This window comes from Parambassis ranga, chromosome 1 (assembly GCF_900634625.1).
Source record: "Parambassis ranga chromosome 1, fParRan2.1, whole genome shotgun sequence".
In the NCBI taxonomy this organism is placed as follows: domain Eukaryota; kingdom Metazoa; phylum Chordata; class Actinopteri; family Ambassidae; genus Parambassis; species Parambassis ranga.
Window position 1 is genome coordinate 20,188,072 of NC_041022.1, and position 26,419 is coordinate 20,214,490.

General features: G+C 41.7%; 2 protein-coding genes across 4 annotated transcripts; one reads left to right on the forward strand and one right to left on the reverse strand.

Annotated features, from left to right (window-relative positions):
- Nucleotides 1-146: 146 nt before the first annotated feature.
- Nucleotides 147-4,398, reverse strand: LOC114441983 (uncharacterized). Of its 2 annotated transcripts, none has more exons than XM_028415212.1 (10): nucleotides 4,309-4,398; nucleotides 4,070-4,132; nucleotides 2,912-3,211; nucleotides 2,604-2,837; nucleotides 2,413-2,505; nucleotides 2,020-2,235; nucleotides 1,272-1,598; nucleotides 884-1,138; nucleotides 680-767; nucleotides 147-528 (listed from the first exon to the last, which is right to left on the reverse strand). In XM_028415212.1, exons 1-10 carry the CDS (start codon nucleotides 4,319-4,321, stop codon nucleotides 468-470), a joined length of 1,650 nt encoding a protein of 549 aa, XP_028271013.1. In that variant the 5' UTR covers nucleotides 4,322-4,398; the 3' UTR covers nucleotides 147-467. The 2 variants fall into 2 exon arrangements, with proteins under 2 accessions (XP_028271013.1, XP_028271005.1); XM_028415204.1 differs by having other exon boundaries at nucleotides 2,413-2,517.
- Nucleotides 4,399-6,611: 2,213 nt separating this feature from the next.
- LOC114442011 (zinc finger protein GLIS2-like) lies at nucleotides 6,612-26,419 on the forward strand. Of its 2 annotated transcripts, none has more exons than XM_028415250.1 (7): nucleotides 6,612-7,021; nucleotides 18,749-18,937; nucleotides 19,412-19,605; nucleotides 20,615-20,800; nucleotides 21,623-21,756; nucleotides 22,240-22,358; nucleotides 23,793-26,419. In XM_028415250.1, the coding sequence occupies exons 2-7, from the start codon at nucleotides 18,772-18,774 to the stop codon at nucleotides 24,458-24,460; spliced, it is 1,467 nt and encodes a 488-aa protein (XP_028271051.1). In that variant the 5' UTR covers nucleotides 6,612-7,021; nucleotides 18,749-18,771; the 3' UTR covers nucleotides 24,461-26,419. The 2 variants fall into 2 exon arrangements, with proteins under 2 accessions (XP_028271051.1, XP_028271060.1); XM_028415259.1 differs by having other exon boundaries at nucleotides 18,753-18,937.

Below are 26,419 nucleotides of genomic sequence, written 5' to 3' on the forward strand. Positions count from 1 at the left end.
AGCCTATCATGCCATATGAGTCTGCTGTTAGGAAGCAGTACCAGTCCCACAGTAACTGCATATTTTTACTTTATTAAATAGCACTTAATATAAATAAACAATTATGGTAGATACAAGCAATTTGACATTTTTATTACGGTGTTACATTATGACTGCATAAATGTGAAATATTTTAGTCACAAGAGTCTGTGGATGCTCTCATTCATCCATCTCTTAAAAAAAAATCCTTGAGTCCGGTTGCCTCAGTTTAAACTCTTGGACATAGTTGTAAGAGAGACAAAAAGTTGAACATGCTGGGGGACTTGTTTCATAAGAATATCTCATGCATTTCATTTCAAACAAACCTAACATCAACAACTGCAACAAAAAGCCTTCTTTCTGGTTATTTGTGGCTTACAGTGTTCTCACTACATGCAGCAGTTAGGCAACCTAACTGTAGCCACAGTATGTTGTTGCTTTGCTGGTTTTCATAGGGCTGAAGCATTCATCATTGACCCAAAGTGACATCTTCCCATGGTGTGAGTTCTTCTGCAGGGCAGCGAAGAAGAAGAAGAAGAGACAAGATTTAAAAATACTCATGCATACTCCAAATCCTGTAATTATAGCAATGCCAGTAACTCATAATAGTATATAAATAATATGAAGTAAAGATACAAAATATGAAAAATGAATATATTACCTCCTCCAGAAGTAGAAGAAAAGTGGAGGAATGGGGATCATCAACACAACTGTCAGTCTTATTGCATTACTTACTGCCATCGACGCCTCTAGACATGAAAAAAATCAATGCAAGACTTCCATTAGCAGCAATAATCATAGCTCCAAAGTTGTAAGGGACCTTCTAAAGCCCAATTTTTAAATTCAAATAGAAGGACACGCCCACCTTGAACAGTCAAAGTCTTTTGGGGAGATATGATGTGTTTGACAGCACAGGAGTAGCTCCCCACATGCTGTCTGCTGACGGGGTCTAGAACCAGGTGTTTGTTTCTGTCCTGGTCCTCCAGCAGGCTCAGAGGTCGGCTGTTGAAGTACCAAATGTAGGATGTGTCGTCAGTCAGAGGGCACCTGGTGCTGCAGGTCAGTCTGATGGCCTGTCCCTCTGTCACCACTGCACAGGGAGTTATCTTCACCGTCAGGTCTAAGAGACAGATATGTCTATTTTCATTTTCATTTCTGTGATGTGTTGTAATTTATGTATGGAGGTTTAGTCAAAAATAATTTTCAGATTTTTCAGTTTTTCAGAATTAGAAAAATTCTAATTTCAGAATTACCTGTGACAACTAACATCGTTCCGGGAACATCCGTTTTCCATCTACGACTTGGCTGGAGTTGAAATTTATATTCGGCTGAATCATTCTTTGTCAGGTTTTTGATCGTCAAGATACGTACGACATTCATGATGTGATGGTACTCCAGACGATCTGCATGTCCTGTCAACTTTTCACCTATCTCACCTTTTGACCTTATTTTATACCAAAATTTAAAATGTGGCGTGTGATTCTGAAAAAATTCAGCTGTAATGTTCACTGAGGAACCTTCCACAGCACAAATTCTGCTGCTGCCGTAATTCACAGTAAAGCAGGTCTCATCTGTGCCACCTGAAATACAAATGTATTTTTTTGTGTTTTACTTTAACATACCGTGTGACATCATTAGTTATAACTGTTGCTAAACCTGCTGATGAAAGGTGCTTTGAGCGTGGACCACCTTAGCTCAGAAATGCAAATAAAGCATTACCTAACCAAGGAAGCTATTGCTTTGAAAACACATATTTTTGCCTTTGACAGGCTCAGATTTGACAAGTGACAAATGTAACAGAGCACTAAAAGCAAAAACAGTCACCCAGCAGTATAAATTCATGATCTTTCATTCAGGTATAGGTTATTATCCATAAGCATAAAAATATTGTAACTGTTAAAACTGGATTTCTGATCAGGTAAAAACATTATTGCCTCTTGAGAACTGTAATTTAATACCACAATATTGTTTGTAACATTTGAATTTATGGTTCATGCTCACAGACTTCAGCAGTGCGCAGATCCTCGTGGCTTTTCACGGCACAGGAGTAGTCACCTGCTGCTGCAGGAACGGTCAAGTGCTTTTTCTCTGAATATTTGTAAAGGACTTTGAACTGGTACCACCTGTATGCAGTTTGAGGATCCGTCAGGTTACAGCTCGGGGTACAAGTCAGTTGGACAAAGTCTTTGGATAATGGAGTCCTCAGGACATGCACTTCTGTGTGGTTAAGACAAACACATTACATTATCAATTGGATGTTAGAAAGACATGAAATTACTATTTTACTGACAGTAAACATCATTCAGGTAGCAGAATTTGAGTTGCAGCTCTTTAATTGGTCCGGAGGTGAATAATGCACAATGTGTGCATGTGTGGATATATTTGGCAGTGCACCTCTGGGGTATGTGATGGAGCAGGACTCATCCACTGGTGTCTGGGTATAAGAACACATCCTCCCTCCATCATAGGTCACAGTGAAGCAGGTCTCTGTGACAGAATCTGAATCAGTACAAAGAAGAGGTTCAGTATTGGTGTATTAATCAGAGCATTTGTAACATGAGGAGGAGACGTCCCCTGTCACTCACCCACTGAGACTTCAGGGGCTCTGAGGTCCTCGTAGCCTTTGATAGCACAGGAGTATCTGACTGCTTCCTCACTGCTGACCAGCTCTTGGTACCAGGGAGACCAGTCCTCATAGAGGAACTCTCTGTTCTTGTACCAGATGTAGGCTGCAGGCTTTTCAGTCAGAGGACAGCTGGTGCTGCACATCAGTGTTACTGTCTGTCCCTCAGTGGTGGGAAGCACTTTTACCTGCAGGTCTAAGATGACAAGAAAACTAAGAAGTCATATAATATGTGTACGATTCTAAAGCTCTAAAAAACATTCACTGTACCTGCAACGATGAGCTTCATACTATAGAACCAGCAGCGCCCTGGAATCTCAATTATGTTCCCACAGCAGTAATAATTGTCATCATTCCATGAGAGGTCGCTGATTGTCAGAGTGAAGTTATTCTCTTCAGACACATTGTACCTTGATAAAGTTCTGTCTCCAGCAAAGTCATACAGAACATAGCTTGAGTTTTTCAGGTGTACAGTGTACCACGTCTTGCTCGAAATGGGATATGTAGGTGAACAGCGCAGATCTACTGACTGGCCTTTCAGAACACAGATAGTTGCTGGTCCTTGAACTCCTTTAACAGACAAAGAAAAAAAGAATGCACATGTTTAAATATGTTAAATAAGTCATTCATCATAGGAAGAGACCATAAAAACAGGTAGAACTGTCAGACTTTGAATTTTCTAATGGTTTATGAATGCACGAGTCACATATTTCCATTGGAAAATATATCAAAATTCTAAGCTACACAAAAATACAACAAGATTCCATTGAAAGAAATGCAGCTCACACCAGGTTTTTGTCTGATTTGCAGGCTTTCAGTGTACAAATGACAGTAATACAAATGTGTGTTTATAGCTGTATTATACTTCACCAAAATAAATCTCTCTACTTCTACTCATGATAGTGGTGCAGGTCTTTATACTGTAATTAAAGTAAAAAAATAACCCACATGTGAGTTGAGTGAAACTTTTTGCCATTAGCCACCTTAACCTTGGACACTGTGTGTATTGATAACATTGTTGACTTCACTGCTTTGCAATGACAATGATATGCTGATTGGTAGTTTTGTGTATTTTTTAATCATGGTACATACAAAGTTAAGGTGTGGTTAATGGCAAAATGTTTCTTTCTGAGTGTTGTGGGTTATTTTTGTCATTGCAAAGCAGTGAAGTCAACCATGTCATCAATACACACAGTGTCCAGACCGTTACTCCACCTACTCTAACTTTTTCTGCTTAATGTCCAGCTCGACTGATCTGTTCATTTCTAACAGCTCCTCCGAGTGTTGTCTGATGGTGGCAGTGTTTCTTAATCTTGCCTCAAACCCGTCATGGGTGGGTCCTTGTTAAGAGTCAAAATTGGTGGAAAAACTGTTTATCGCAGTATTTTATCAAGAATCATTTTAAAAATTATAGAAAGGGATTCATACCTGGAGTATGCACACTGCAATCCACAAACAAACAAGCAGCTTCCACCAACAGTATGACAGTCCCTGAAATGGTAATTATAGCATATAATGACACATTGTAAAGCAGTTTCCGCACACAAAAAAATCATAGGAAGAATGTTAACATTTATCTAGTATTTAAATAAAATTACAATTTAAAGCTTTTGGTTTAAAATGTTTCCTATAATTCATGAAACAGTGGTCTGGAATAGGTTACTTACTGTAAATCTTCATGGCGACTTTTAGTATTTCTTATTATCACCTACACTCTTGTTAGAATGATCTTCATACTTGGGTTTCTTGACACATATTCTGTGCCTGCCTCATTATCTCAGTATATTCAACTTCCGGGGTGTTCATATTTCTGAGAAACATATCAGCATTAGTATATCTTATATTTCTGATAGCAACCCTCCATCTCCCAGCTGTGGGGTCAGCATTACGCAAGATTGAACCTTTTCTGAACGTAATAACCATGAATAAATGTATTAGAATTTACAGAGTTTTCAGAGAGATCAAGCTCCTGATCCCAATTATCTTAATCATAATTATTTGCAATGTGGAGCAGGGTAACCCATGTCGGGGGATTTTCAGTGTATGGTCAGATATACTGACGAAGGACGTGGCAGCAACAAGCTGCTGCTGTTATCTGTACTGCTATAATATGCTCGTGTAACACATATTTGCAAAACAGTTTTTACCTTCACCTATGCAAATCATTTTGATTAGCGTATCAGAAACCAAAAACAACACACAGCTGCATGTGGAAATATGCACCTGTGAGTTCGAAGTTTCATTGAGGTTGCATATCAATGTACACACACAGAACTTTACATGTTCCATGTGTAAGTGCATTAATACACAACGTTTGATCACGTCATATATGTATGTATGTGTCTTCTCTGTCCTGGTCCTTTTAGGGATCTAGGTGCACCATGTAGTGAAATCACTCAGTAAACATCTTTCACTAAAGAGCTACTGTCAACAAGGTGAGGACAAATTTCCCATGTCAAAGTAAAAAATACCAACTGAATATGTTTTGTTATTTTCTTCTTGAAGACACAAATATCAATTATTTAACATTTGAAACTGTTAGAAGAGAGAATAAAGTGTTTGGCCAGACTTTAGTTACAGTGCTGCTTCAAGCTAACTTTAAAATATGGCTAATATTAGCAAACATGGCTGTTTGGGGCAACTTGTCACACTACTTGAGTATATGCAATAACAGACACAGAGAATCTGCAGGTTAATGGTTGTTCAATTTGTGATTGTTTTTTGAAAGAACAAAGAAAAAACTCACAGGAGAAGAAATTGTCAGGAATTACACAAGAAAAACAGCACCTGACGTGACAGAGGGAGGTGAAGTTGGACAATTTTTATAACCTTTTTTAAAATTCAAGTTCATTGATTAATCGAACTTTTTCTAGCTAAATTTAATTTGGAATAATAATTACTTCTTTACTACTTACTGAAGTGTTCTTGTTGTATTCATGCCAAACATGTGTGACGTATGGTGTGACAACTTACCTGCTAATGGGGCAGCATGTCATATGTGCACCCCCTATTTAAATGCTGATAAGTCTGCACAGAATAGAGATATCAAAACGAAATAAATACAAAGTTTGGTGAGTATTTTTTTAAGAATCTGATGAACTAATTTTAAGATATATAACAGAGTGTAAAAAGTGTGACAACAAGCCCCGGCCTCCCCTACATGTAATGTAAATTCAGAAGGTCACCATCAGCCTTTATGGAGGCATGAGCAGGTTTTAGAGCATGATCACAAAACGTTACAGTCTTCTTACTTTCTGCATGGCCATTTAAAGTTGATCTGGATTTGATGTCATTTCACCTTTAGCCAATCAGCCCTTATGTTGTGTGTTAAAAAAACTTGACCTCCATTGACTTTTTATTCAAATTACACTGTCAAACCGTTCATCAGTCAGTTAAAAGCATTTAGCTTTAGTCTATCTATAATTGTTTAGTTTAGGGCTGTAATCATAAATATTTAAATTCCTTAAAATCAAAGCTGCGGTTTATGAGTGGTCTCTCAGATGTGAGTTCCACCTCATCGCCACTAGATGGCGACAATGAGTGACCCTACTGCAGGGACAGGCGTATGAGGAGAGCGTTGCTGTCTGCGCAGGTTCTAGAGTCAATGTATTAAAATCCAACCACGTCTAATGTGTCCTAGTTTTATGACGTTTTATAAAAAACTGCAGTAGGGAATGACGACGTCACATATGTGAATATGTAGCCTCACAATATGTTATAATGGTAGAGTAGAGTGATGTAATAGGAAGTGTTGAAACACAAGACTCCAGTCTGTGAAAGTCAACAGCTGGCTGGATCCGAATTCTGGCATTTCTCCTACTCTCTCTCTCTCTCTCTCTCTCTCTCTCTCTCTCTCTCTCTTCCATTGCCAGCCTGTGTCTCTCCACCTCCTTGTCTCACCGCCTCTCTCTCCCTCCCACACAGCCTCTTTCCCTCTCCTCCTCTGCTGGAAGCTCAGTTGACCAGCGTCGCAACTGAGCGATGCACCTCCGGGAGAGCTCCTACCTTTTTTTGCGGCTGATTATTTGTGTGTACATCCACACACCTGAGTCACAGCTTGTGTTTCCCCCTCACCCGACATTTATTGCTTTACGTCAGAGCCATTTAGTCTCCTAGGACAAGGTTTTCGATCTGAAAACTGACCACTAGCAACAGGCTTTTCTTTCTTTTTCTTTCTCCTGAACGATCCCCCCCTCTTTGGGGATAGAGATTTATTTTTTGAAACCAGCCACTGACAACAGATGACTCAGATGAAGATGGAACAGGAGACAGCAGCTTGATTTTTGGTGATCTGTGCTCAGTTTGTGAAGGCTCAGGAGCATCTTCAGGCAGACTACAGGGAGCATAGAGGAGACTGTCTCACAGGCTGGTTTTTATAAGGTAAGTCCTGAAACTCAGCCCCTGTCAGGCTACCTCTTTCCAATGTGTGTCTATAGCAGTGAGTGGAGTTTGTTGCTGCACTTACAGGCTTTTATCTGGTGTGAAATGTGCTAAAGAAATAATGAATAAATGTAATGGTGGCATAAGCTAATTAATTAAAGTAATAGTTCCTATAATGTGTCTTAGATCAATATAATACTCTGCATGTGGAAAATCAAAACATCATGTAGTACTTTTTTATTAATTTAGGGGTCTTTTGCATAAAAGTCATAGTTTACCCACTTGCTGTGCATCTGTTTCTGTCCACATCTACCAGATTCTGCAGTCTATACGTGTTATTGACAGAGATCCTCGTCCACTCTTAGTTTTAAAGAAGAATGAGGGTAAAATCTTAAGTTAATGGAACACACACAAAAAGAAAACCTCTTAAGTTGGAAAGGCCATCCTCTGGCCCATAACAGGCATAAAACACCTCAAGGGTTAATTCAGGGCCTTTCTGTATCTTCCTTTAAATGTACGGTGCAAACTGAAATATGAGGAACTGGATAACAAACTAGTGTAAAGTGTTTACATAAGGCCACTCAACTATTGCATTGGCCAGTGGAAATTAAGTCAAGTAATGTAAAAAGTAGTACAAAAAAGTTTGTCTAAAAGACATGACATGCAAAGTGTCAATCACCATAAGTGAACGACACATGTTTACATGGCACAGACAGCCTACATTCTTGATACCAGATCGGGAAGACTCGGGTTCACAGGCTGTCAAATCTTCAAAATGTGACTAAGTTGCCTGAAAATGCTGTAAAGGCCTATAAAGAAGGTATGGCGAATGGATGGATGTAAACTATTTGGGTGGTGTGGGCACCACATCAGCATTAAAAAGCAAACTGTTATGTCAGTGATATGTAGACAACCACCCGGTGTGGCTCTGTACACATACGTCTAAGGCCCTATAGATAACACAGTGGCACATGCCGTCTCCCACACACCACCACTCTGAGTGAGACCTTTACTTCCCTTGCAGTAAGTCACCAAATTCCACAACTGCCTCACCACCCAGACACCATGACTCCTCATCCTCCCTAATAAACCAAACACGACTCAAAACATTCAGCTGATTTGTTTTTTATATTTCCTCTTAAATTCTACAGTGTCTCAAAAGCAAGGGTGTTTTTCTATAGAGCTTCACTGAAACCCCCTCACTTAGTTTTCTGAGATGTGGTGGAGTTTTTGAGGTTCTAAGGTTTTCATGGGACGGCAGTGATGTGCAGGTTGCAGGCTTGTTGCATCATGCGGTTCTCTAAAGGCTGGGCAGACGCTCAGGGATGGATTTTTAGAGAAGGCCCAGAGCCAAGCAAAGTCCTTTCCTGTTGTTGTTGGGTGCATCTGTTTTACAGCCCCCTTCCACCCACACTGTCTGCTGCAGGGTCATATTCACATACGTATGATGTAGATGAGTGAAGACAGGAACAGGGGAGGGAGGGTATGAAATGTAAAAAAAAAAAAGGAATGACAGTAAGCAGGGGGAAGATCTGAGGAAGACAACAATGCCCGAAAAGACAAAAATGAAAGACATAATCAATGGTGGACTGGAGGACAAGAAGAAGAGGACAAGCAAGGGAAAATGGGAGAGCGACAGAAAAGTAACTAAACTGGTGATGTATGGTAAAGTGGAGCACAGGGAGGCCAGGGACAACTCTCCTCCTGCACCTCCATCACTCTCCTCCTCCTTGTACCTCCAGCCGTCTTAGCTCCCTGACTGAAACCCCCCCCTCTGTGAAGCCCCCCACGTGGCCGCTGGCCTCGGCCCCTCGGTCGTCTCCGTACTTTTCCCGCTGTTTGTACATGATGGGTTCAGTGGGTTCAGCCCAGCTATAAAAGCACCACTCCCCCTCTTTCTCCCCTGCGGCAGAGGCAGGAGTTTGCAGGCCTCATATGGGAGGAGGGTGTTGCAGGAGTAGGAGGCGGAGGAGGCGGAGGAGGCCTCCCTGGTTCTCCTCTTCTCCATAACTCTTTTTGACTGTGCTCTCCTCTCCTCAGTCGCTTGGCTCGTTGGCTGGTTGTGGTAAAGTTTTTGGGCCCAGCCCTGGACCAGACATTCATTTTTCTCTTCTTAGTTTCAAACCACTAACTAACCACTGGCTCCCTGCATCCCCCTCCCCTCCTCCCCCAGCTTAGGAATGTCTAATTCACCTCCTCTCTCTCTCTCTCTCTCCCTTTTCGGATTGTTACATGCTAAAGGCTCACATGCATCTGTGCCAACATCTGCAAGTAAACAGACACACGCATGCCTGGAGCGCAGATAGCATTACCTGTGCCAACACGCCGACACAACTCAGCAAACACACATGCGTTCTGACACACACAAAAGGCCCCCCCATCAGTGTGTGCCGACCACCTGTGAGGGTACACACACATCCATAAACCTCCCTTTCTTCTCCCTCTCTTTTCCATTATCCTCCTGAGAGCCCAGCGCCGGGGCCTTCGCTTCCAAACCAAACATAGACCAAATTCCGAAAACCCCAACTCAACACCCCCCCTCCGTCTCTCTCCCTCTCTCCCCTTCATATTCTCCTCTCCTCTCCCCTCCCTTCCACTTGCTGTTTCTCTCTTTCTTTTTGGTTTGCTGGTCTCAATGAAAAAAAAAGCCTGGCATAGAGAAGGAGCGAGCTGTGAGGGGAGAAAGAGGGAAAAAGGGATAAAGGAAAAAAAAGAATGTCTCCTCAAGGCTGGGAATTATGATTTTAAGGAGAGATCAAGTGATGAGATGGGCGTGGGATCAGACATTGAGCTTCATGTATGTTCCACAGGCCCTTGGATGTTGACGTCAATAGATGGGCTCTTATTTTTTCAATGGTATTGTTGTTGTTGCTTTAATGATGTTTAATTTTGCTTTTGTGTTATAAAAATTATGCACTACAATGACACTGAATATTTGTAGCCAGTTTCAAATTTAAAGCACATCAAAAGAACTGTATATACCACACTTGGATAGACATACAATCAAAAAGTAGAAAATCTCATAAACAAAGAACATCAGTTTTTTGTTTATTATCAGTTTCAAATGGTGTAATTTTAGTTTTGTTACTTGAAAATTAGCAAATGTTTTTGAACAAGGCAAGCAGGAAGTCTTCACATAAAGCCCGACTCATTTTAGGTTACAGTGTGATAGGGTGCCTCCTGAGTGGAACTGGCTGTGAAGAAAAGGGATTCAGACACATTTTATGGAGAGAATTTTCATGAGGTGATTGACCAGGCTACACAGAACCAGCATGGTGGTGGAGATGTGAGGGCTGCTCTGCTGCATCATATTACTGCTTGTACTTGAATATAGAGTGAGGCAATCTGTCTGCAACAATACAGCAGTCAGACATTTCCACTGTCCCAGGCTATGCTTTCTTCCTCACACATTGCACATTACTTCTCACAGTCAAGTGCATACAATGGTAAAATAGTTAATAATGGTTAAAAGGATCAAGTAGTTAGATTTTACTTGCGTTTGTAACAATTAGATTTTCAGCTTAGCTGAACTTTTAAGGGTGATTTTAAAATGGAAATTTAACCACCAAGCAAAAATAAATAAATGGTTAAATGGATGTACATCATCCTGTACCAGGTATTCAAACTCAAAGAGAGAAAAACCCTGCAAAGGACAGAAATGTCCAAAATACCGTGCTGGAAGATCAAAGTCAAAAAGTCTTTAAATCCACATGCACTAAAAAATAAAGATGAAAAATGCTCCAACACTGCTGGTCAAGGCTTAAACATGGAGTATGGGTAAATATGTGCTGACACACTCCATCTTTTTGGTCAGTCACCCCCCCCCCCTCTCTGCTTGCCTTTGATGCTGGGTGGAGGTTGCACCTATCAAAATAAAAGCCTCTGTCAGAGTGAATCAATTAATTTTCTAAGGTTATTTATATGTAAAAACACATAAACCAGCTGATAATCACATACATGTTTGTTCTAGTGCCCCACTTATGTTAAATTATTAATACCTTTTTCCCCTTCATGCCTGATATCTTTCTTTATGCAGCGCATTCCCTCAGCTTTGTGGCTTCTTCTCTCTTTTTGGTTTTTCTCCCCTGAAGGCAGTACAACACAATGCTGCTTTGGTTTAAGTTCTTTCACGCAAAGTCCAGGAAATCAGTATGAAATTGGCAGTTTATTTTTCCTCAGTGTGAAAAAGCCAAATTAGTGATTGATTACTTTTTTGGAATTTAGGAGGAAACTGCAGTGTTTATTTACCTGAGCAGCAGCTTCCCCTTCTTTAAAAAGTGCTTGCTAGCAGCATGGAAAAGTTTGAAGGTTGTTTCACTCTGAAACCCCTCCTTGAAATGTGCACACATTGGATATTTTTCAAATGGCATGTAAGTCCTATACTAACTGCCACTTCTACAGGATGTATAATGTCTGTTAGCATTAAAACGTTATTAATTCTTCCTGCTTAACTCTCTGCTGACTTTTTTCCAGCTCATTACTCTGTTATTTGATGGAGTCTTTTTCCTTTCGCTCCCTCTTTGTTTCCCCACCGAGAATGAGAGGATTGGCCTACAGTACAGCTGGGATTGGTTATTATTTACTGGCTTGGCACACACACACACACACACACACACACACACACACACACACAGTGGAAACAAATTGGGTGAATCTGCTCTGCACGTAGGAATGTGAGGCACATGTGTTTGTGTGTTTTACGTCTGGATGACAGAGCTGAGGGAGTGAGAGAGAGGGATGCTGAGAAAGAAAGAAAGAAAAAGACAAAACTGAAAGAGAGGAAAATTAGTAACAGGAAAAAAAACTGATTTTTGGGAAGCAGACTACTCTTGGCCTCATCTGTCTCGCCTGAGAATGAAGGTTAAAAACACTTTTCTCCCTCAGTCTTTCAGTCTGTCTCCACTAACTCCCCTCCTTCCTTTCTCCGTCTTTCATTTCCTGATCTTTTTTTTCCCCTTTTTTTAAGTTCATTCTGTCTTATTTTCAGCACAACCTAGAACGTCGGCACTTTTTAAACATCTCTGGACTTATTCTCATCCTCCTCTCCATCTTTAGTCCGTCTCTTTTTTTCCTCAGCGGCGGTGGATGAAAAGATCAGGGAGCGGGGAGATCTGTTGCTCTGCTGATGGCGAGGAATTACACAGGGAGAGAGAAGGCAGGGAGGAGAAACGAAAAGGTTTCAGTGTTGACCTTGTCTCACTGCCAAATAGTGGGATGGTGGCGGTGGTGTGTTGCAAGGGATTGTGGGTGGGGGTTATGAGTGAAAAGGGACAGAGAGGGTATAACATAAATAGGGGAAGGGACTTTGGTGGAGGTCTACACCTATAGAAGAAGCAACTAATCAAATGCAATGTAAGTGAAATGTATTAAGGAAGACGGGGAGATGATGGTGTGTTGTTGTACCTGTACTTGCTCTGATGACACAGGATAAGTCCTCAGTTTGCATAGAACTGGCCAATATTCCATCTACATGCTGCTACTGACACAATATAGGACATACTACTGGTTCACCTTCAAATATTTACTGTATGTCATAAAAAGGAAAGGGTTAATATTTGGTCAACTAGGCCCCAAAACGATCTCTCTGAAATGAAACATATCACCATGTAAAGTTATTTCATAAACACACGCATTCCTTTGAGGTCAAGTGTCTGGCTCGCACTGATTTCAGTCCAAAATCTCACTTATTTTAGCTGTTTGTCTTTAAATCGTCACGGAAAAAGAAAGCAGCTGACTTTACTTTTCTCCCCCACTTTCACCTCAGGGAGTTAGATGATCGACACAAATGTGCTCCATACTGGCACCAGGTCGAAGCTTACTATACATGGTTAAGTTCATCTTGGAGCTACAAAGGGATAAACTGTGATGAGATGGGCTTATCCTGCTGTAACTGCCCCTCCTCTACAGCTGATCTCCTTTCCATTTGTTTTAGCTCGTGCCTACTTCCAAATATTTATTATTTGCATGTCTCCAGCTTGTGTGTAAAGGAACTCTCTAGCTTTTATGTGTAGGATCATACTTGTCAGCCTCTTTACATATATTTTTTAGATCCATATATTGATGCCGGCTTGTGCCTGAAATTGTTCATACAAAGAGTAAACTCATCTTTTTTGGAGTTAAGACAAACATAGGTCAAACATACAACAACCAAGCTGATTGGAAATTCTATCAAAACTGTCAAATCTATCAAAGCTATCCGTTTGTCAAAGGTGCAAAGAACTCAGCATCAAATAAAGGTCACAAGAGCAATACAATTTACAGTGGTAATTAGCTGTCTGGAGGCACTGGAGAACCATCAACCATGACAGCTTGTGCAGCATTACTAAGGTGTTTATTGACGTCCTGTGGACAGCAGCACGGATACAGTGCAACCTCTCCGCAGAGCCTTGTGTTACCCCGTCAATGGTCATAGATCCAGGAAGTATAATCCTGGTGTCGGATGACAAAGTTGACTTCCTGCTACTTGAGTGTCTATAATAATATTGTGAGCTTTAGTTTTATGTCATAATATGACAAGAAACACTGATTAAACATGGATGTAAACTGTGTGGATCAGAGTAAGACGTTTTGCAGCATGCAGCTTTATCAAAATCTCCCATATAGATTTTTGAGACCAATATTGTAACTGGTCACAAAGCAAGGCAGCTGGGCGGCTGCTTATCTTGATACAAAGGGATTAGTGCTAATTAAGAAACCTTTATTAGTCCCACAATGGGGAAATTGCAGGTTTTAGATTATAGTTTGGGGTTTAATTTTACCTGATTTAACATCTCTACAGCACATCTCTTTAGGAAGCTTTGACACACCTTGTCATGAAACTTTACTGTTGGAGCTTAATCGGTGTTAAGTGTCCACCCCAATCTCTTAAAAATGGCCATCTAAGTCTCAGGATGATTTGGAAATCAGTTGGAGACAAACAGAGCACAGGGAGTATTTTTCAAGTGAAAAGTGCATAATCCCTGTCCTGAGAGGTTACTCCCCCGCCCCTCCTCCCCTGACAGCCGCCACCACTCCCTTCCTAAGTAGTGAAGACGCCAGTGTCAGCGAGAGAGACAGTGCAGACTGTACTGGTGGCTATTGCAGACTTTCTCTGCAAAGTTGCATCACTTAGGACTCTCGAGATGCAAGAGAGAGAGAGGGGGTGAGGGTAATACTGAGACAAATAATGGGAAAAGTGTGAGGAGAGGAAAGGGTGGGAGCCCATGTCTGATGTCTGACTCCTACAGTCTCTGTTTTCTGCTTGTCATTTTCACCGCCTACTCAGTCTCAGTCTCAACACGCCGTGCCATTTTTCTCATCCTGAGGCACACACACTGTCCTGAATGCTGGCAGAGAGAGCGGGCTGTGAATCAGAGCTGACATCACATAAAACAGTGGCTCAACACATTCACAAGTTGTGAACATTGACAGTAAATTTCCTTTTTCGCTGCCGTGGCGGTAGAAACCATCTAACTACAGCAGTGGCGGTTTTGTTTTTGTGACTCGGATTTGAAATGTGATATGGTCATTAGTGTTTTGGATGATGTGCTTCGTCTCATGCCCTTGAAAAGAGTCAAAAACATATTGTGCTGTGTGAACACTCCTGTTTGTGTTTCTTTCTTTTATAAAATGTCCCTGTGTCCAGCATCCCACCACAGTCTGTGTGGTGAGAGTGACCCCCTGCTGTCTTCTTCTCGTCCCCTCTCTGTGTCCTAAGAATCCCCTTTTCTCCCTAATGCAAACTCAATTTCTCTTTTTGTTTTTGTCCACTGTTAATATTATATTATTTAAACAGGTGTCCAGTTTCGACCACCGATTCTCATGAAAGCTCCTCAGCCTTTAAAGCCTTCATTTTCTTGTCTCTCTAAGCCTCCAAGTCACAAAAACAAAGCCTCCTCCTGTCATCCTTGCAGTTGCAACAGCATTGTGTAATACCTTAACAGGATGTGGGATGATAGATGAAAGGACATAACCCCTAAAAAATAAGGACTGACATGGTTCCTGGAGTGAAGTGCCTTCTCCTGTCCTTCTCCCCTTTCCTCCCCTTCTCTGCTTGCACATCAAACATTGAAATTGAATCCTCCTCTGCACCCCTTCCCTCCCTAAAACCTCTTTAGATCATCCTCCAAACCTGCCTCAACTTTGCCCTTTTTTGGTGGCAAATGGTTCTAAACGTAACAAATTCAGAAAACCCTTGTTAATGGTGCCATGAGACCATGACAGTCTGACAGGGAATCTAGGGGCAGGAACTGTAACCATGGTAACCAAGACACAAATTATGATGTTAACCATAACCAAATAGAGAGTAAAATCAGCATATTAAACAGAAAGTGAACTGAAAGTGAAAATGAAATGGGAACTGACCAGAATGATGCTGGTTGCTATGGTTGCACATCAGGTAGATAAAAGTGCTGACCGAATATGTGATGAGATGGGGCCACATCATTAGTATAAAGTATAAAGACAGTCAGAAAGTCAGCTCTCACATTGGCAATAAGTCTTTTTATTCAAATACGTCCTTTGGAACTTTTAAAAGACAGCTTTATTCTCAAAGGAAACTTGTGTGCCATATGTATAAATAAACCAGGAATGACAGTAATGGTTTCTGCCACACAAGCAAGACAAGGAATTGAAGAAATTCGAAAAAAAAGGAGCTGAAAAATGCACTGGAGAATGAAAACTGGGAGAGAAGAAAAAGGAGTGGGAGGTGCAGGGAATAGGAGAGGTATGCTCTGCTGGAGGACTGGGAGAGGAAAACCACAGGAAGGAGAGAGAGAGAGGGAGGAAAGCAGAGAGGGGAGTGAAAAATAACGGGGGGGAGAGAGAGCGAGAGAGAGGCCAGATCAGGGCACCACAGAGGCAAATGTTTCCTGTGAGAGGAGGAAAGACTCCCTTATATGTGTGTAACACCTGAGGGGGGTCATCAACTCTCTGTGTGAGTGTGTGTGTGTCTGTACTGTTTCACATATAATTGTATATAACATTTTTGGCGGAATGGTGCTTGTTTGAAAGGGCTCCACAGATCTGAATATAGGAGGCAACACACAGTGTACGTACAAATGTGTTTAAGCACAAAAATTCGCAGTCCTGAGAATATGGGCGTGACCAGGTGTCTATGTTCTGAGTGTGTGTATTGCCATCTCTGTGAGGACCTACTCGCAGTTTTAAAGCACTGTCGTGAGGACATTCGGGACGATCTTCATGCCTGGAGGACAGAATAGTTTCAGGTTAGATAAAATCATGACATATAAAGTTAGGAGCTATGAAATATAATATGTTGGTGTGTAACACAAAGTGTGTGTTGCTGTGTTTGAGTAAAAATGTAATATGCTGTACTCCTTACATGTGTTTAGAATAGATACGCTATGTTACTAGGTGTGTGTGTGCATGAGTGCATATGTTTGAGTGCAAGTGTGTGATTAGTAAAAGTATGTGTTTTGCTAGACTGCAGAGGATCCATAAGAGAGTCTGGGCATGCTGCCCAATTGCAGGTCACTGAGGGAAAAAAAGGGGAGGAGCTGCAGGAGGATGGGGGCTCACGTGTGGTTATGAGTCTTGCACATGTCTACTGGTGTGACCCTTTTCTGTATGCGTGCCGAAATACATATGGTCCTGTATGTACGTGCCTTCACAATACCTCCAAATAGCAGTGTGTGTGAGAGAGAGAGTGTGTGTGTGAGAGAGAGAGAAATCAGCGAGGTTGCTGTGGAATGTGAAACCAGTGTGGTGCGGTAGCTGGCAGGCCAGCAGAAGGACCTAAACACTGACTTCATTGTGGTTTAGCCTCTGCCTTATATTATGTCGGGGGATTGTGTCAGTGATTGTGGAAGAATTTGTGGCGACAGCGAGTTTAGAAGTTAAAGAGGTGTACATGTAGCTGGAAAGTTGCCGGTTTTAATCCAGCCTGTGAGAGTAAATTAAGAAAGCTCTTACTGCCAGCCGTTATTATAGAGCCATACAGTGAGACATCCAATGGCTTTGCAAGTTGTGTCACAAATCTACTTGCAGCCCACGTCTGGCGCCATTTAGGAGTTCCACTGCAGACAAAAACTGACTAAATACATAACTACAGGCTAGAAGAACAGACACACTACAAACAGCCTGTGCTGTGGGTGTGAGGTTTCAAGTAAAAGTAAAAAGGCAGATCTGTTTCCAAACTTTGGTTAAATTACAAGTTACATGATGGGATTAGGGCCGCTGTAAAATGCAGAAATTAGTTTGTTTTGTTTGTCTGAGTCAAAAATACTTCTAGTCTACTATTACCTCATAGTGGGGTAGCTTCAAACTGCAGATTAGACAATTTAAAGTATCTCTGATGTCATCAGCAGTGTGGGATTGCAGGGGTTAACACAGCAGATAGTCTGACCTCCATCAGCGTCACAGTGTGACGTTCACTGGGATGTTGGTAAGTCGTTAATAGTATTTCAATGAATACCCAGATAATTAGGTTTGAGGTGTGTCATACCACTCATGTCTGTAACCATGAAAAGTTTTCTTAGCTGTGAATGTGCCCTTGATGTTGTTGACACCTCATAGCGTCTTATTAGCATACCTGGAATACTGGTGGAGCATGGCAGCTGCATGTCATAAAAACACATAAGCTAAGTAGTAAACTAGTTAGACTTCCAGAAATGATATTAAAGCACACAGATGGCTGTCAGGTGTTAAAAAAAAAACTGTCAACTCTCCCAGCAGCTGTCAAGCTGCTCCCTGCAGGTTGGGTCCACTTGACTGCAGAGTTTCCCCCTCTTTGGTTTCCTCCTGCAAGACTTTTTTCTTTGAAGCAGATATCTGTGTCCTGAGTCATTCAGTCTAACAAGAACCCAGGAGTTTAGTCATGGCCGGGGATGGCTTTTTGTCTCATTCTTCACCCGGACTATCAAACCATCAGGGGTGGAAAACTACTGTAAAATCTTTCTCTTGCCCCTGAGGAGCTGACCACAGAAATGTAGAGGATCACAGAAACAAACCCACATCGTAATGCCTTACAGAGGTTTTCAAGGACTGAGCAACTAAAACAATGTATTAACAACACAGTACTACACTCTGCTGTTTTCAAATGTTTTTCTAATGGGTGTGGACTCATTCAGACGCATTGCTATTTGTCACTTTATCTAAGTTTTGCTATAAGAGTGTCTTAAGATTTAGTAAAACACTCACTTGAGACTCCAGGATGAATGATTTCCTAACATTTTATTCCTAAAGGTCGAAGGTCATGTATTCTAACATATTGACATGACTTCAGATCTATTTCTCTTTGGACTGAAATCATGTGACAAAATAGTGTCTCCTGATTGGTCAACATCCTCCTGTGTGAGACATCATCAAGTTGTTTTGATCACCGGGTACCAGACATATGTTTGGACTGATGAATAAGACTCTTCTCACCCCGCTGTGAAAGCACAAAGCCACTTCCTGTTGTGGTCGACACCCATAAGAGTCTCAAATCTTTTCATGGAACTTTTTTAAATTAATTGAAATATGTGTCAGTTTAGTTTTTTTAAATATTAGAATAAACATAAACAAATAATTAGAAGTATTTTCTTTCCTTAAAAATAGCTTAGCATTGGCCTTTTCCATGCCATATCCATGTCAGCTGCAAATGTCAGCATTGAAAAGTAGTAAATTTAGCATTAAGATTTCCTAACTTAACAAAACACAGAGATTTAGCTAAGCTAATGTCAGCATGTCTGTGGTCAGCAATGGAAAACCATTCAGTTTCTTGCTGACCTGTGCTCTTCTTCTCAGACAGGTAGCAGTAAGCAGCCGCCATGCTGTCATTGGACGAGCCGCTGGACTTGAAGCTTCCCTCAGGACGAACACATGGCCCAGTGGCATTTCGAAAGAGGGCTTATCCTTCCTCGATCTGTGCCCCCCTCAGCACTACGCGGCCCCGGCTGCAGTGTACAACCTTCCCATCGCCCCCATCTTCACCGGGTAAGAAATTTGTAGCACAACAAACACACAGACGAAGCCAGATAACACACGTGACACCGCTTTGATGATGCCATGGTGCGATAATTAAGTCTGTGTTAATGTAATAGGGGTAATAAGTTGATTCTCTGTTCTCACTTTCACAGTAACTTAATTTTGTAAATCTGATGAATGAAAGCTGTGTTCTGTCCTAAAACAGACATTGATTGTCCTCAGGCTTGTCGGTGTTGCTCATAACAAGAGGAGCGTGATCCTGAATGTTAGTAATAGACGCTGCTACCTTGCTTACGCTCTGCCTGCACTACATGTACAGACAGCAGTGCAAAGTCATCTTCATGAGCTGCAAAGACACAGCAAGCACAATCCTGTGCCTGTGCCTTATTTGATGCCACTGTCCTTCTGTCTTCTTTCTACCTAACATAGACTGAAGTGAGTGGTTGTTTCAGGAAACTCAATTTGAACAAATCTCCCATCTAGATTCACAGTCTTCCTCTCAAGAACGACCCGGGTCCTGCTTCACTCCACCAGCCATGGATCTAAGCTTGTCACCCTCCTCTCGACATGCCTCTTCCCTCTCCCCGTCTCCCTCTTCCCCTTCCTCACCCTCTCCCTCCTCACCTCTGGAGTCCCCTCACAACAGCAGCAGCCCTCAGCCACATCTCTTCTCTCGGGTGAGTGCAGGCATCAGAAAAATAACACTGCACTAACACATACAGGGACTGCTGCACTGAATTCTGTCATTTCGTAGAGAGGACTGTGAGATGTCATTGAATTCCCATTGAAGAGTGTGGTTCAGTGAAGCATGCTGAGCGTCTGTGACCCCTTTCACAACAGCAGTTTGAGACCACCAATCAATCACATTGCTCAGAGTGAAGATGGTGACAGGCTAACAAATGTGCATGGAATATACAGCTTTGCTAAGCTGCAGGAATATTTGTGGAAAAAAAAGTGTTTTGACTATTCCTTTACTGCTTTTGGAATGCACCACTGTCCGTATCGTATTTCCTTCCTGGACTGGTGCATCATTATAACTGCAACCCGACCCTGTCTTTTGTCTTCATGACAAAAAGATACAGCCAGTGTCTGCTGCACGAATAAAACTCTTCTGCTTCATAAAAATGCACTTCAGGGAAAACTGTCCTTCTGGGTAGGTGTGTGCCTTCATATAATCAGTTAATCTTGTGAATAGGCATGACCACCGTCTTCTTAGAATAATCCAACTGGGGACTGATTGTGGCTGAATACGCTCTACTCTTCTTCTTCAGCAGCGCTGAATTGAATTGGGATCCTGGGAGTGAATCTAATTTGTCGGTGCAGTGTCTGCACACAGCACACAGCCATCCAGTGACTCTGTCTAAATCTAATTCTAGCCATGCTTAAATGGTATAACATCAAACACACAGCTTCTTTTGTTGGAGCACCGAATCTCCCCACTTAGCCCAGATTAATCATTTAGCTCAGAAAGTACCTTGTCTTCAGTGTTAAAAGTTGACGTAAGACAGTTCTTTAAAATAGTTTCTGTCCATAATAGTTCTGAGTAAGTTTCCATCATTTCACTGTTTAGGGTTAGAAGAATTTATGCATAAAACAACACAAATGTCAGGTAGGTTTCCCCACATTTAGCATGACCACAGTATTGTCCGGCTTTATAACCTTTCTTTCCATTCTCTTCTCTTTCAGGAGGCAGCTTATCATCGAGGTGTGGAGGGCGGAGCTTCACCGCAGGGTTTTCCGTTTTACCTCCCAATTAGCAGCCCACCAAGAGGCTACAGCTTCCCATCCTCCATGTTCATAAGTCACAACAGGGAGAAGCCTGCCTCCCCCGAGCCCTCGCTGGACGGCCAGTTGGCCTGCCGCTGGATGAAGGTCAATATAATTATAAATTTTCTCTGCTAGGCGCCGAACGTTTATGTGTTTTAAATTACACCAGCAGTTGAGTTTGAACAATACAAGCCACAAGCTACATGCAGTTTGATTCAATTAAAAGCTTCTGTTAAGCAGACTGCAATCATCACTGTGACCACTAAGTGGTGCTGAGAATAAAAGTATATAAACACAAATAGAGACGGACGATGAACAACAACAAAGGCCTGTGTAAACGGACTATTCTTTGGTTTGGACTGTTTTATTTTAAAAAGCTACAAGCTGGTGTGTAAGCTGTGAACAAGTACCGATCATACAGCATGCATGCTGAGCACAAAGGCTTCTAGACTAATAAATCTACCTTAGACTCATGTTCTTCTAACAAAGTGCTAAAGGAGGAATTTTGAAGAGAAGACTGTCAACAGTATGTGCATCATGTGTTTGGCAGTAGACATCATCATGTGATGGAATCAACACCAATGAGTACTAGGTCCAAAAGCATCTAAACTCCTGCTCCAACCTGATGTCAGCTACATGTTTGATGACTGCATCTTGCACAGCGACTGTATGACGACCATGTTAAAAGAATCTGTCTACAGACACTCAGACTAGGCTGAAACATGAGCTGCCATGTTGTTACAGTATTCATGCTCCTTAGTACTTAACAGTGATTCGGAGGATAAGCCATCCTGAGCATTTTATTGTTTTACAGTGTTCTCAGTGATTTTGCTATGTAAGTAACGTCTTTGGGCCATATTGCAAAGGAAGCATCAATCATCAGCCTGCTCCAGTTTATGCAGTTCTCTCTTCCTTTGTGTCCTACAGTGCCACCTACTGTTCGACTCGCTGCAGGACTTGGTGGATCACATCAACGACTTCCATGTGAAGCCTGAAAAGGACTCTGGTTACTGCTGCCAGTGGGAAGGCTGTGCCCGAAATGGGAGGGGGTTTAATGCCAGGTACTGTGTCAGTAGTGATGTCTGGTTTGAGAGTGGTGTGAAGTTACTCATTTGTTCATAAATAATGAACTGACCGTCCTCTGCAGCTCTTCAATTAACTATTCAAAATTTCCTCAGAAAAAACATTGTTGTACCTGTAACATTTGTGTATCTTCCACGAAGCATGATACTACCACCCCCCCCCCATCCCAAGTACACACAGTGACTATGTCAAAAAGAGCCAGCTGCTGAACTAGCTGCTGCTTACTGCTGTTAAATTTGACCACACAGTGTAATTGATGCTAAGTGCAAAAGCAAATGTGTGTACAGCTAAACCTATCTTAATTATACACAGATGTAATAATTGTGTAGGAAAACAGGTTGTCTGAGTGAATCATGATTAGCAGCCTTGTATGGTAACGCACACACAAAATGCTGCCTTAGCAACAAAAAGGCAAAGTGTGTGCAGCATATGTCTAATGTGCTATGTGTTATATTTTATAGGTATAAAATGCTGATTCACATCCGCACACACACCAATGAGAAGCCACACCATTGTCCCACCTGTAACAAGAGCTTCTCACGCTTGGAGAACCTGAAGATACATACTCGCTCTCACACAGGTGGGTCCACACCTTAACTCAAGTTACAAAAATAGAATGAGGAGTAAAACAGAACTGTCAAGGACAAACAAAAGAAGTGTGTAGACAAAACACACAGATAAGGGTAATGAGACACAAACAGAAAAAAAATGAGGGCAGAACAATCACAAAGGGAAAAGGGGGAACATGACAGGAAGTTAGCAGACTGACACAGAGCTGCGTCCCTAACCGAACACTAGAGGGCAGAAGTTTCAAAATACAAACTCATTTAATCAGATCATGAAATCTACCAAAGTAACAGGAAGACACAACACAAGGTTATTACACAAGAGAGAACACATCCATCCAAAGCTAAGCATCCTGACACCTCTGTACGGTTACATTTTCACTTTAAATCAAGGATTTAAAGACACAAAGATTAGGATTAAGAATTACTTTATTAATTCCCTGTGGGGAAATTTAGTTGTAGTATAGCAGCATATCAAAGAACAATAAGTACAAGGAAAACTCTTGTCTACACATAGACACACTTAGTAGCAGACAAATGCCATGATTAAAAATGTTAAACAACAACAAACATTGTAACATTAGCTGTATCTGGTTTATGTCATGTTGAGGCTTAGACACATACTGTACAAACATAATTGTTTACACACAGCTTGTGCAAACAATACTGTAGCTTCCATCCGCATGTAAAGAAGAACCGGACGGGAAAGCTTCAAACAAGCCGGTGCTTTATTGGAGACCTAGAATGGTTACTGTTGGCCATAACCACAGCAGAAAAACATTCTAACTCACCAGCTAACTGAGGCTCCCTCCTCATTCACGCTCTACTTGCACACACAGACCCTCTGGCCTTCTTAGCCAATTGTATGCATGACCCTTTACACATGCACCATGTCCGTTAACAGACTGCAATCACATAACACCTGAACAGCAGTATAACAGGACAACATTTAACAAAACATTACTGAAGGATCGCTACAATACATTTTTGGAACTACAATTACAGGAACCTGCTGCCTGCGATCAGTAAAATATTCTTCCTCTCTGAGGTATTGAAAACTGTTTAGTTCTCACACATTCCTTACTCATTACTTCCCCTGTTCTTATATGTGTGTAAGAGGAACTGTCATGTGGCTGTTAGACTGTTACAGACGTCAGCTGAGGAAATAACTGCTTTCTCCACTTTTCTTTTTAAAGTACTGACTGAATCTTCAGAAAAATATTATTGAGTTATAACTCATTTTGTCAGGCTGGAAAACAAAATGCTGGTAGAGGTTTTGCAGTTTATACATTAAATGTTCCTTTAGTTGTGGTTTAGTTTTTCTTTGGGGCTCAATAAAGTCTTGTTTTCTCTTATCTTACAAACTTGGTTATCAACTAAATTGTTCATGACTCTTCTTTCTATGCCTGATTTGCATTGTCTTCCTGTCTCTTCCTCATATCCTCCAGGGGAAAAACCCTACATCTGCCCATATGAAGGCTGCAGCAAGCGCTACTCCAACTCTAGTGACCGCTTCAAGCACACGCGCACCCACTACGTGGACAAGCCCTACTACTGCAAGATGGCAGGGTGCCTGAAGCGCTACACAGACCCCAGCTCACTGCGTAAGCACATCAAGGCACATGGGCACTTTGTTGCCCAAGAACAAGGCAGTTCAAGCAGGCTGGGGATGCACCTTCCTGGGCATCAGAGTGCCACAGAACTGCCCTCAGTAGGTGGGGCTCATGTCATCATCCCTGGAGGTGCTGCAGCTCTCCTTGGGGGCCTCGGAACCTCCTTGCCACTCTCTGCTTTCTGCCATGCCCGGGCCCTTGGACACCATGGTGCCCCGCTGTTCTCCATAGGTGGAGGCAGCAGCTTGGGCCCACTCGGCCTTTCAGACTCCCCACTGTTACACTTTGGACTCTCAGCTGCATCAGTGTTGGGGTTAGGAGCGCTGGGAGGTCTAGGGAGGGTGGCACGGAAGGAGCCGGATGATGAGGATGAGGAGGAAGAAGGAGAGGAGGGGGAAGTGCTAAACCTGTCCGCGGGAATGGGACCAAGACATGGTGACCCTTTGTCCTGGGTTGTTGTACCCTCAAGGGCACTCCTCCTCAAACCAGCTGTTGTCAGCTAGAATGTGCACACAGCAGTGTGTGTGTGTGTGTGTGTCAGCGTGTGCATTCATGTGGGTCTGTGTGTGACATAAATGCAGGACTGAACAGGAGAACATGTGAGTGTGTTTATGACAAATCAAAGACAACTGCCACTGTCAGAGCCATAAAAACTATTTAGACATTCCAGCCCAATAAGACAGACTGAGTACAGGAGCCTGCAAAGCATGTACGAGGCACCACTGAGTTCAAGTGTTTGCACCATATATCTCTTAAACTACAGCGTGAAGTCCATACTGAGCTACAGTATGGACAGTTACACTCTTACAGCATATTTTGTGGCTCATCGGGGCTAATGACACATCACAGTTGTTACCATTTGATTAGATATTACAGTCGTACAACAGGTTTTTATTCTAGATAATCTGCAGACCTCCTTCTTCCATAGCATCGCATAGTTTGAGCTGCTTAGACTGATGTGTCTGACAAAATGGAATTCCATTGAATTACAATAGTTGACCAAACCAACTCAACGATCAGATAAAACACTTCTTTGTCTTTATTGGTGACAAATGTTTAACAAAGGTTAACCAGATGGCCTGTTAATATATAACTGGAGGTAGAGCTACAGTTAATTTTTCGGTAAATACAGAAAACAGAACAGCTGCATAATTTTGTGGTTTGTGTGAACTGTACGAGTCATATATGTATTTTTTTCAGTTCATTTGCACTTTGATATTCATTTTTTTTTTTATCAGACAGCACCCTGTTTTGTATTTACCACAGCAGATCATGAAAACGAGCAGGTGCATGGACCCATCCTGTGGGCTTTTTCATGAGCGTCAATCTCCACTGCTTCCTGAAACAGGATTGTGGGGAGCAGTCCATGTACAATAATTTAATGTAAACTCATTTTAGACTTTATCAAAAGCCACCTTCCATCTAATAGTTTAAGTCAGCATCTGCAAATAAACAATCCATCAAATGACCTAGAATATTACAACAATGCAACTGTTTGCAAAGTGTTGGAAAAGAAAATTGTGTTTGTGGAAAAGATTTTGCACATTTGCCAGGACAGATTTAAGGTGTGTGGGGAAGCCAACTGTTGGATTGATTGACTTATAATCCAGTACAACTGCTATGTGTGATACCTTAGGTGACTCCCCACCTGCTTTATTTCCTAGCCAAGAGCAGAAAAACCCCATGAGGAAAACCAAACCACATCATTTATGACGGAGTTACCTGACTGAAGAAGTGAAATGATTAACCCAGAGTGGTTCTCAGCTTGAACTAATGACTCAGAATCTGTTTGGTACAAACCCTACATTGGATAGTAAAATAGTAGAAGCCACACTGAGCTATGTGTTTGACAATGTGTTTTTATTATTAGTCACAAGAACAAAGAAGACAATGTGTTGACGCAACTGAATGTAGGTTTGAGGTTAACTCCTTCGCTTGCTGTTTATCTTACATTATTCCTTGCGCTATTTACCTTTCCATGACAATGGTCTGGCCAGGATCAGCCCTGCCTTTTAAGGGACACCTTTATTTACAAAAAGAAAAATGTAGACAAAAGTGTGTATTAGGCAATAACGAATACACATTTGCTTTAAATGACACAAACAGGTACTTAAGCCAATTGATAGTTAAAAGCAGTGTCAAGTACTTTTGTGGGAAAATGACTGACAATGGCCTCATGTGGCCAGTATCTGTCGATTTATCTTGTATTCTTGTTTGCACATTGATTTATAATCAATCTTATCAGTATTTCAGAGGTGTTCAAGTGCCTTGCGTTTTGACTGAAGTATATCACACAGCATATGAAAATTATTTACGCAGATGTAAAGTGTATAAATGTACTTTGTTTACATTTTAGAAACCTTTCTAATAACTTGACAACAGATGTGATTTGTACATCAGGGCCACTGCAACTCTTTCCAAGGACATCACCAGTGTGGATGACCATGACAATGACTCAATGT